Source organism: Gymnoscopelus braueri (genome assembly GCF_963280865.1).
Source record: "Gymnoscopelus braueri genome assembly, chromosome: 22".
NCBI classification, from domain to species: domain Eukaryota; kingdom Metazoa; phylum Chordata; class Actinopteri; order Myctophiformes; family Myctophidae; genus Gymnoscopelus; species Gymnoscopelus braueri.
In genome coordinates this window covers 30,185,196-30,197,237 of record NC_137624.1, presented here as the reverse complement: position 1 = coordinate 30,197,237, position 12,042 = coordinate 30,185,196, and the positions used below count along the sequence as shown (strand labels likewise).

General features: G+C 41.6%; 1 protein-coding gene across 1 annotated transcript in view; it reads left to right on the top strand.

Moving 5' to 3' along the window:
- Positions 1-3,618: 3,618 nt before the first annotated feature.
- The window catches only part of ccbe1 (collagen and calcium binding EGF domains 1), a 46,318-nt gene continuing 37,894 nt past the window's right edge, over positions 3,619-12,042 (top strand). Inside the window, exons 1-2 of the mRNA XM_080419599.1 lie at positions 3,619-3,776; positions 4,022-4,102. Of these exons, the coding sequence (XP_080275725.1) occupies positions 3,670-3,776; positions 4,022-4,102 (188 nt within the window). The 5' untranslated portion in view covers positions 3,619-3,669. The remainder of the gene's footprint in view (positions 3,777-4,021; positions 4,103-12,042) is intronic.

The window sequence follows — 12,042 nt, the reverse complement described above, 5'->3', positions numbered from 1 at the left end:
CCAAGGATGCTTTACAATACACAAAATAATGAAAACTAATTGCCAAAAGCCTGAGTAAACAAGTGTCTCTTCAGTGCGAACTTGAAAGATCCAGTGTTGGCATTCTATCGTTAAATGAAACCATATTTGCCAATCTGTGATCCTGCACTAAACGCTAAACAAGATGGCTGCTTCTGCAAAACGGAGCTAGGCCTTTGATTGGCTGGCCGAGTGAGGAGCAGCGGATCCCATATGCTGCGTAGTTTTTTAGATGCCATATTCTGAGAGGACATGGGATGCCATTGGCGAGCCAGCCCTAATTGGCTAGCCTTTTACCAAGGCCAGCCAATGAGGAAAAAGTGACGAGAAAGTGACTGCTAGTTCCAGCGTCTCTTCACTGATCAGCCCTGCGAGCTGATGAAAAGAGACGCCCATTTCATGGGTGAAGCACAGCAAAGGCCACCTATTTTGATTATTTAATAGTTGACTATATTAACTTATTGTATAGTATAGTATATTGTATAATTGTGGTACAAAGTCATGTTTATATCTGCAATCTGTAAGTTTCATGTCCTACCCGGGATTTGCACTCCTCTTGTTACATTAACCACATTAACCTGCATGGTTAACGTGATTGAATATAACAAGAGGGGTGTAAATGCTGGGTTAATGTAACCATATATCCTGTGTCATGAGTCATGACGAATAGCGAGAATTGCCATTCTACAAGCTCACGTGTCCCATCGCAGTGCATTATGGGTTTGTAGATCTGTACAACATTTTTGATTTTTTTTGCTAAAGACAAAAATATTGGCTTAAAGTGGTTAGAAGGTAACCAAGAGAATTGGGCATTTGTGAGAACTGGTTGTGGATTTTGGAGGAGAAGTGGGCACTTTTTTTCTTTTCTTTAAATGTTCACATTTTATAACCCATTTCTAATCACTCATACCAGTTCTCTCCAGAGCCCACTTCATTTTAGTGCCCAGTTGACCTGTATCCCAATAGAAACCCCATTACAGTTAAGCCTGTAATGCGAGGTGAGGCTACCTAGGTTTATTGCAGACATAGGCTAATAAGTACTGATTCTCTTGTGCGGTTCTGTCTCTGTGCTGAGGCATCAAAAACAGGTGGAACATAAATGGCACAGCATGCGCACCTCAGAGTCGTGACGCACCCTGCTTATTTCTAAAGGCCGTCATCCATTTTGTGGGCGATGACGATGGCAATGGATGGAAGGGGTGAAAGAATATTTTCTGGGTTCGAAGCACCATCTAGTGGAGATAAATAGAAACTGCACCTCCCTGCAGGTAAGCTCTGTGGTCAGTGTGATGTGAAGTAAAATGTCGTTTCCCCCCTTGGTCATGCTTGACCAGGCCCTATAAATCAGGTGTAATGTATCATTCTAGCACAGTGGTTCTCAACCTGTGGGTCCCCCCATTTTGGGAGAGTCCCCAGATGACAGTGAAGTGACAATTTAAGGACTTTTAAGACCTTTTTAATACAAAATATTCACAATATTTATCTGTGGAACCGGGTCAAACTAAATTGAATGCCTCATCTTCTACATCACAAGTGCTTATCAGGGTGGGGGGTCCCCAGTTCAAATATAATTATTTTGGGGGTCATGGCCTGAAAAGGTTGAGAACCACTGGCCTATACTGTGAATAAAGTATAGGCCTACTGTAAATCATGTCTGACTGACCTCACAGATTGAAAGGCCAGTAGTGGCTGTAAAATGACACCACTGTCGTCCTGTTTCACTGCTATATCCTTTACTTAAGCTCCCCGGGCGTTCTGCTATCCAACTCCTGTAATGGTATACCGCTTTCCTGAGAAACTGAAGAACTCTTGGGTTCTGTAGATGATGCCAGGCAGTGCATGGATGGGGGGTGTGTGTGTGTGTGTGTGTGTGTGTGTGTGTGTGTGTGTGTGTGTGTGTGTGTGTGTGTGTGTGTGTGTGTGTGTGTGTGTGTGTGTGTGTGTGTGTGTGTGTGTCTGTGTGTGTGTGTCTGTCTGTCTGTCTGTCTGTCTGTCTGTCTGTCTGTCTGTCTGTCTGTCTGTCTGTCTGTCTGTCTGTCTGTCTGTCTGTCTGACTGACTGACTGACTGACTGACTGACTGACTGACTGTGACCTTGCATGCTGCTAGAGGTCACACTACAGGCAGCAAAGGTCATGTTGTGTTTTGCAACGTCTATGTTTGTAACACAGGGATGAGTGTAGGGTTTGACGTTTATAGGGCTATTTATAACCCCATTGTCTTGGTCAGTGCGCTTTGAAAACGATAAAAAGGTGCACTGCACACTGAGTCAGGTTAAAGTTGTAGTTTTCATTATGAGTTTTGGTTCCATTAATTAGGCTAGTTTTAAACGTTTTGCCTTTGACTCTGTGTGGTAGTTGTCTCATTTTAAATCAGAAAACTAAAATAAACTGCTGTGAAACATCAGAGAACGTCTTCCATCCACCAGATGGAGATGATCGTCGAAAGAATGTTATGATCATTGGAAGGAGATTTATACGGGCATGTAATTTTCGTGAACAACCGCAAGGTGGTAGCAAAGATATCAACAACATTGTGTGTGTGTGTGTGTGTGTGTGTGTGTGTGTGTGTGTGTGTGTGTGTGTGCGCGCGCGCGTGAGAGCATTTTAGGTTTGTGTCACAATAGCCTAATGCTATCCTTAATCATGACGTGAAACGTTCAGTGGAGAAACCATCATCCTGTTAAACCCGTCAAGTTATTATTAACCGTAAAAAGTGAAACCTGCCGCGGGTTTCTCTGTGTAAGTAACTACATTGAAAAGGTTATGCACCGGGTGAGATAGGAGCAGCCTTGGATCAAGACTATCATAGTCTAGATGTATTTGATCGATTTTAACATTTGCATATCTATGAGTCTTGGGCTGCACCCCGCAGCGTGCCCTAGACTTTCATCAGTAAAGTCCGTATTTCTCCGAACATGTACAAATGCTAAATATAATGTGCTTACCCGGTTGCCCCAAATGTTAACTCGGCATTCGGAATCATTGTACACTGTATTAGTCCGTATTTCTCAATAGATATGTGTTTTAATCCCGTCTGTGCCTGAACGCCATTTTCCCCACCCCCTCTTTTACTTCATGTTTACATTGAGTGTAATCCCGGTTTTCACCGGATGCGCTCCGTCACCACCGCCCATTCAGGAATACAGATAGCAGATAACTTCCGTCAGAATCCGACACAGACGGGATTAAAAACACATATCTATTGCAAAATACGGACTAATATTTTGCACACTGGTTCCTAATGTCGAGTTAACACCCGGGGCTACAGGGTCAGCACTTTATACATATTTCTTGTACATGAACGGAGAAGTACGGGCTTTCCACGCGGATGTGCAGTGATTATTCAGGGGGTGCAGGCGTGCAGCCCAAGACTAGATAGAAAGTAAAAGCCAGACTCGATCAAATACATCTATGATAGTCTTGATCCAAGGAGCGTTTCCACAAAGCGCGTTCAGTCAAACAGGCAACATCTGTCCAGATAGAAGCAGTTAATAAGTAGGCGGGGCCGAATGTGGCCAAAGTGAGTTTGGATTGTTAAATGGATGCAGTGGAGGAGATGAAGCAGCAGCAGCAGTCTCTTACCACAGTCTCAGCTGGTACCGCGCACAGGACACACAGGTGTTTCCCACACCACCGGACCCCTATATGAGATGATACTGACACGCAACGGGAGGACTCTTCTGATGACTGTGACCTGCATGTTCTTCTCCAGAGGTTTACTGTGGTCCTATCGAGATGAGCAGGATGCAAGTGACAGGTATATAAGACAATGTATGGGACATAATTAACCACTTAATCCTCCTTATATATTTTATAGGCTATTTGAAAATAGCATGCACTGTGAGCTTGTAGATCTGCTATTTTTGAAATGCTTAGAAGTTGTATTATCATTATTAGCCTATTATTTTGAGAAGTTTGAAAGACAGATACATAATGCCCAACATAGGCAGGAGTTCATGGTTGTTTTATTGCATTATATATAGACTATATTTGTTTCCATAGTGAGGTCTGCTCTGAAAACAAGATTGCCACAACCAAGTACCCCTGCTTGAAATCAACTGGAGAAGTTACGACTTGCTACAGGTAGGATGATTCAAATAGTTGCATGCTACTAAACATGTTTGTGCTTTATGTTTGATACAAAATCATCTGATAGAATGCAAAGTAAGCAATACAAAATATGTGGCACAGCATACGCCAATCTGCTATCATTTGCATACTGCATGATGATGAATGAATGACTCTGTAGAATGAATAGGCTACATCAGCTTTAAATGATGGGTAAAAAAAAAAAAAAAGAAGCTTTTTAACTTTTTATTAAAGGACCACTTCACCCATTTTCAACCTATCTTCATATAATTGGTCTTCACTAATGCTCATTATAATTTGGCACCTTTTCTGTGACTGTCTTACTCACCCTGTGTCACAGAGGAGGGCTGTGGACAGTTCAGATCTTAGCTACCATGGGGGGAGTTAATGTTTCTGGCATTTGTTTGGTTCAGTGGTTTTCAAAGTGAGGTCCAGGGACCCTCAGGGTTCCTTGGGGGGGGGGGTCTAAATGGACCCTTCGAGGTCTGTAACTCTTGAGAGTGTACAAATGGGACCAAATGGACCTGTAAGGGTCCATTTGGTTCCATTTGTGCACTCTCGGAGTTATGGGGGGTCCTTGGTTTAGTTCTTTCCTGGGCTGATCATTCACAAGCCCGATTGCCCTGATATGGTGACATTCCTGCTGAGGTGACACCTCCACGCAGCTGAGGAGGTGCTGTTCCAGGGAACATCGTGCTGAATAGAGGAGGGGCTGCTCACTGAGAGTCTGCCCATGTGAGCGTTACAGCATCTGACATTTCACAGATCACCAGACGCTTCATGTAGCTTCATTTTTTATTTACGTTTACAAGATGAGTAACATTATACACACACAGCTAAATGTTTCAGCACTGTCTTCTTCACTGTGTATCGCAGTTGTACTATTTTCTCACAGCTCTACAGTTTAACACACTTACAGTTGAACTGTAGTACCACTACCACACAGTAGTACAGCAATACTGTAGTACCACACGCAGTAGTACACCAGTACTGTAGTACTGTTACCTCACGGTTACTGAAGAAGGCAGTGCTGAGACATTTAGCAGTGTGTAATCTGTGTATAATATGTCTTACTCATCTTGTAAACATGAATACAAAATGATGATGTGTGAATTGAAACGAATGAGGTCTGATTATATGTGAGTTGGGACACCTTTTTGTGGATTTTTTTGGACAGGTCTAAGAGATCTTTAAATGATTACATAGTTAGATATGTTGGTCTAAGATCTCCTGCTCTGGCCTGTCCTTTAAACATAACCTCTGAATGTAGTTGGCTGATATCTTGCAAGCTATCCTGCATTCTGCTTTGTAATCATAACAGATTCAATAACAGATTCACTTTTATCATAATGCATTCACTTTTATCAAGAGTGTAACCAGCCCTTTTAGGAGCATCTCTCGCCATTTGCACATTAGCTGTATTATTATAATAATTATAATAATAATTACGAATAGCAATTTAACTTAATGCAAATGTTGTAGCTAACGCCTTCTGTTGAGGTTTCAGTGAAAATGCTAAATAAATGCTCTACCCATAGCTTTGTGGATACATTATTAATACAGTTTGATATACTAGGACAGCAAAGGCTCTTGAAATAACTAGCCTAAAAAACTAAGTGGAAAAATAATTTTGTGAATGACAAGTTGTTACATTGGGTAGATCATGGGTTTTCAACTGGTGGTTTGTGGACCACTGGTGGTCCGTGAAGGTATTGCATGTGGTGCCTGACCATGCATTTAGTTATGTAGGAAAGGGCTTGATTTAATTCACCTCAAATTAACATATTAAATTAAGCCCTTAATTTCACCCCTCCCAACACAACAGTGGTCCCCAGGTTGACTGGGTGGTGGTCCCTGGTTCATAATCAGTTGAAAACCCCTGGGGTAGATGTCCAACTGAGAACAGCTTTGGAGGTCCAACCAGGAACAAGCAGAACTTGTTTCTATCGATACTGTGGATGTTCTGTGGAACCAATTGATTTCCTTAAAATCTGAGAAGCATGAAATGTTGATGGATGTTCAGCCACTTGAACCTAAGCATCCCTATTCTGGGGGCAAATATTCAATGAAAATAGCAGATCTACAAACTCACAATGCATCCCAATGCGGCACGTTGTGAGGTTGTTTTCTCAGCTATTTTCAGTGAAGATATTTGGTGTAGGGAGGAAAAATCGGTGGGTCCTAGTAGACCCCTGGGGGCTGGGGGACTCCAGTCAATGAAGAATGTAGGGTTTAAGTGGCTAACCTACATTGTTAGTTGAGTAGCACTAATAACCCTCAGTCAGTGCTCTCAATTTAACGACAACATTAAAAAATACTTCAAAAGTTCAGTTGCATTAAGGCCATAATCATGATTATGGCATTTTATATTATTTCGTTTTTTGTAAATGTAAAACTAAAGGAATGTGGACTTCCAAATGTGGACCAAATAGCCGTGGTTTCTTTTTTTGCGGCACTTGAGACATTACTGGCTGGCGTTTAAGCCTGTTTGACATTCTGTTTGATCATTATGTCTCAGACATGCTCTTAACATGATTATGTTGGTTTATGGTTATTGGTTGCGGTCACCGTTGTTCAGAATGTTTATTTAAAGAAGAAAGACTGGTGTGTTAGCAGAGAGACTGGAGAACAGAGTCTGCATAGTTCAGGGTGCATTTCAGTTCACTGGCATGGTGCAAGTCAATACATGAATGCTTATCAGCTGCAGTGCGGGTTCAAGGCAAATCGTATTGTCATGCCAGACGAGGCTGTGGAGCTTGTCACTGCCAGTACCTACCATGTATGCAGGGTCTTTCCAAAATGTAGTCATAAAGCAGAAATACCAGAGTAATGAGTCTACCAGTGCAATTTTACCCAGCATAGCTACAGCAAGCTTGATGATACAAATACTGATGCTGATCGATCGATTTGTCTGTCTGCCTGTCTGTCTGTCTGTCTGTCTGGCTGGCTGGCTGGCTGGCTGGCTGTCTGGCTGGCTGTCTGGCTGGCTGGCTGGCTGGCTGGCTGGCTGGCTGGCTGTCTGTCAAGAGACCATGTTGCTGCTTACACTCTGATGCACACAGTCACACTATTAGCATTCATCATGTTGTGTTGTGAAAGCACCAACAGAAAGACTCAGAGAAACCCAGCAGACATGCACCAGAGTACAGACATGCACCAGAGTACAGACATGCACCAGAGTGCAGACATGCACCAGACTGCAGACATGCACCAGGGTAAAGACATGCACCAGGGTAAAGACATGCATCAGAGTCCAGGGGCACATTTAACACAACACTTTAAATACAAGCAGGAGTTGTATTTGAATGCATAATATCTTGTATTGTATGACAACTATGCCAATTACATAGACTTGTTTTAGAAGGTCCAGTGATTTCAAGAATCGGTGCACTTTCAGCTGTAACTGCCGTAGTAAGTGGAGTAGTTTAAGAATCTATTAAAGAAAACAATGATTACTTGAATTATCATATGAAATTGTCACAGTATACTCTGGAGACCTCTTACAATGTATTCTGAATTCAGTTTTGGCAACACCAGTGAAGTACTGTTACTGTATGGTGAAGTGAAGTCTCAGGGGGAAAAAAACTGAGATGAGAGCCAGATTCATTGTGTTAGCTCCACAGGATAAACACACATAAATAATCTTTATTTATAACTTTAGGTGACAAGTAATTACAGAAAGCCATGATTACATTGGTGTGATTTATTGTGTACACTCACTAGACCCAGCTACCTTGCAGCATAAATGCTTTTCTGGGAGAAAAGCAGAGCTCATTGTTTCCACTCGAGTGGTGTAACGGTTACACATAATTGATATGTGGCGTGTGTAATTGTTGCTTTGTTATTACTCCAAATATTTCTGGTGTTACCAAGCGTTTAATGGAGCTCTTTCTTCTGTTACTCCCCCATGTTTCTCTTCCTCAGAAGCTCTGGCATTCCAGGGGTGCTCTCCTCACCCCGAAAGGACAGAATGCCGCAGAAATCAGTGAGGCAGGGTGACTCCAACATTTGTTTTTTTGCGAGACAAGATAGCCATGAACTCTGATCCGAGAACATGTTTATCTCCTTGAAACAAACTGTCCCAGTCTGCATCTACACTGACACCTCTTGAGACAAGTTTTCAATCGCTATACCTTTGTTGTTCCCAGACATTTACTCTGTAAAATACTCAATAGTTATTTACACTCTGAGTGTACACATGTAATAGGTACATTTGGTTTCAGTTTACTCCCAGAATTACAAACAAATGAATGAACACTGAGGATTTTAATGTAAACAGTAGTTGACTGCTACTATGAGCTGAAAGTGATGTTATCCAAATTGTTAATTTATCTCTGAAAGTGTAAACAAAAATCCTTAATGAATACTCCGGTTTACTGTCCTCAGGAGTCAGGAGTTTCTACTGCAGAAGTCATAATGGTTTTCAGTGTCTGATCATGGACTGTGCTTGGCTGTGAAGAAGAGCCTTACAATCAGTAAACCGTTTGCTGGCCTCTCGGTTTTCTGGCGTTAAATGTTCAGTAGTTTTTCTCAAACTGAGTGAGTTTTAGGTTTAAATGCTTTCTGTGTTCAAGCACTATGGGGGATTACTGCACCATGTCATTGAAATTAAATGGTCAGTATAGCGAAGCCAGTCATCCCTTGAGTAACATTTACTCTTATCATTCAACTTGTCCAGCTCAGTGGCATGGTGGTTAGAGTGTCCGCCCTGAGATTGGGAAGTCGGGGTCCAATTCCCCGGCCGAGTCATACCAAAGACTACAAAAAATGGGACCTGATGCCTCCCTGCTTGGCACTGAGCATCATGGGTTAGTTCTTGCGTCATGTCCAGGGGGTGTGCTTGTCATGTACTGTACATCATGGCTGGGGGATGCATTTGTACCTCAAACTGGTCAGGATAGGCCCTGCCCTATGGGCCACATGACTCGGCAAAGCTTAGTACTATTTAACTTGTCCATGAAACGTCAATGAAGTTTCGATTTGACAACATTTAACAAGAAATGATCTTATTTAAACACTGAAAGGACAACTTCACCCATTTTCAACCTATCTTCATATAATTGGTCCTCACTAATGGTCATGATAATATGGTACAATTCTTTCCCACTCTGTCTGTGTCTAAGAGTTGTGGACAGTTCAGAAAGCTGCTTGCCAGTGAAATCATCGTTAGGCAGGTTTTTTTTTTTCAAACAAGATTTCAAATTCTTTCTTTTATTTAACGATTAACGTGAGCAATTATAGCGTGCTAACTTTCCAGGAAAAGAAAGCCTTCCGTTTCTATTAGCTTGGATTCCCCCTGGATGACAAAATAATCCTCTAGAAATTATTGAGTGGAGAAAAACATGAAAGCCAAGACAATTTATGTACCGTTGTTTGAATTTGTCATTTTATTGTAGTGAGTAATGTTGTTGAGGGTTAGGTTAGGTATGGAATGTTCTAAGATCAGAGCCTGACTGAATAAAATTACCTGTGGTCCTTTCCCATAGAATGTTAAGTTCTACACTTGCAAGCCTATTGGATTTGTCTGCAGGTTTACAGTTGTTTTTGCTCTCACTGAGTTTTAAATTCAAATTGTGCATTCCTACATACAAAATAGTTTCTCATTAAGCCAATAGTGATTATTGTACTGTGTAACACTGCACTGGAAAAGTTTATTGCACTTGTGAGTGAGGCGGAAATATTAGGCAATTTACAGTGATTAATATTGGTCACAGACATTCAGTCCAGATGTTTCCTATCTGAGGAAACATTATCATTAAAGCAAGAACTTGATCTATGTTACTATAAATGTCGTCACAAGACCAGTCACTGGAATTCTGCGGAAAGAAACAACACATTTCTTCCTAAAAACCAAAACAATTCATTGCAGGGCATCGTGTGTGTGTGTGTGTGTGTGTGTGTGTGTGTGTGTGTGTGTGTGTGTGTGTGTGTGTGTGTGTGTGTGTGTGTGTGTGTGTGTGTGTGTGTGTGTGTGTGTGTGTGTGTGTGTGTGTGTGTGTGTGTGTGTGTGTGTGTGTGTGTGTGTGTGTGTGTGTGTGTGTGTGTGTGTGTGTGTGTGTGTGTGAGCGATTGACGGCATGTTACCCTTTTTTTCAAGCTGTATTTTGCCCCACAAGGCCCAATAGCACAGCAGTAATAAATTCACTACACTTTTTATTCTACTCTAAACAATATTCTGAAGATGGATGTTTCACTTCAGGGTCTCCCTGTCTCCAAAAACATAGAAAATAAGTGTCTGAGCAAATGCAGGCATGTTTTGATGTGTTAAAACACAACTCTGCCTTCAGTTATCAAATAAGGACCCCCACCCCCCACTTGGCTGAGACTACAAAAGAACGGAAACCATGATAGACTATCACAGTTTACAGTTTTTAATATCCCTTCATACATATAGAGTTATAAAATAAAGATCTGTCTTAGTGAAACAAATCAATCGTTGAAGCAAGGATCATGGCACAAGTCCAAACTCTTTCTCAACAGCCCTGGGACTGAAACAAATGGTTGTAAAATTAGTCTTTACGGAATCAGATAAAACTGATTAGAATCACAGCAATGGAAACATTCCTGAAATTATTTCCAATACCTGGACCTGTTACTTCTCAGTCAGGTCACAATGGAAAAGAGAAGACGCTGATCATGCACATAACTATTTCACAACTTGGGGTCTGGGGACCCCCAGGTGTTCTTTATGGGGTGCCTGGGGATTCCTGTATTGGTTCTGCAATACAGTTTTTTTTTTTTTAGTTTTTTATCCACTGGTAGATCTACGACTGTCTGGCTACGCAAGACTGCCTAAAGCATATCAAACTGGGGTCCTTGCAATGAAAAAGATTGAGAATCCCTCTGGGGTCCTTGAAATTAAAAAAGATTGAGAATCCCTGTTGTACATAACAGTTCAAACTGTTGTTTCATTTTACATTTCATCTGCGTAGAGCTCCCAAACGTTTCCAATCATCTGTTTTAAATCTTCTCGGACCATGTAAGTCCACTTCGCTGATATAGACCGTTTTGTTTTCGGGGGAGTTGACATAGCGATAGATTATAGATACTATTAAGTATGGGTATTTGGGGTAGCTGTTCAATAATAGCTCCCACACAGTTGAAAGGTCATAAGATGCAAGGACTTAGAGAGGGAGGTCCTCAACATGGCAGATTTAAGCCGGGTTGTTTTATGAGAGGGGAGAGTGAAGATGAAGTTGTCTTGTTAAGTAATGATGATAACCGTTGTCTTTACGTCTGTTGTGACTCCCCACCTACAACCAGCAGCTACTGGGCTCATTTATCTTCACCGTGACCCCAGGTGGGCTGTACACACCAAGAATGACAACTATAACGATAACTAGAATGATAATGCTGTGAGCATCCACGCTGATGAACGATAGCGTTCTTGTAAACATGTTGAACGCGAGTGATGTGTTGAACTTTGTGGCTGACAGTATTTATTGCTCGCCACTGTCAATGTCGTTAATAGATGTGGTATTGATTCTGCTTTCTTCTTATCTTGAGTTAGAACGATTTTTTAAATGATATATTTAGTTTTTCTTGGTGTGGACAGCACTTAATGCTAAAAGTCTCACCTCATTGTGATCTGTCAGCAAAAAATAATAATAAAAATGATAAAAGTTTAACTTGGGGGGGGGGGGGGGGGATTAGAGTTGAAAGTAGTGCTGACTGTGGTTTAGTCTACTTTTAGTTTCATAAAGAAGAGAAGGCTAAAGCAGAACATTTTGATACAGTGAGTATAATATTGCAGTGCAGTGTGAGTTATCATGGAGCGAGCAGGGAGGACATGTTAGTGTTTTCCAGCATTCCTTAGTGATGGATATAAAGCATCAACAGCTCGCTCTCTCTCTCTCTCTCTCTCTCTCTCTCTCTCCCCCCCCCCCCATTTCCTCTCAGCAGTACTCTATGAAATATAACAGTATGTTGAATTC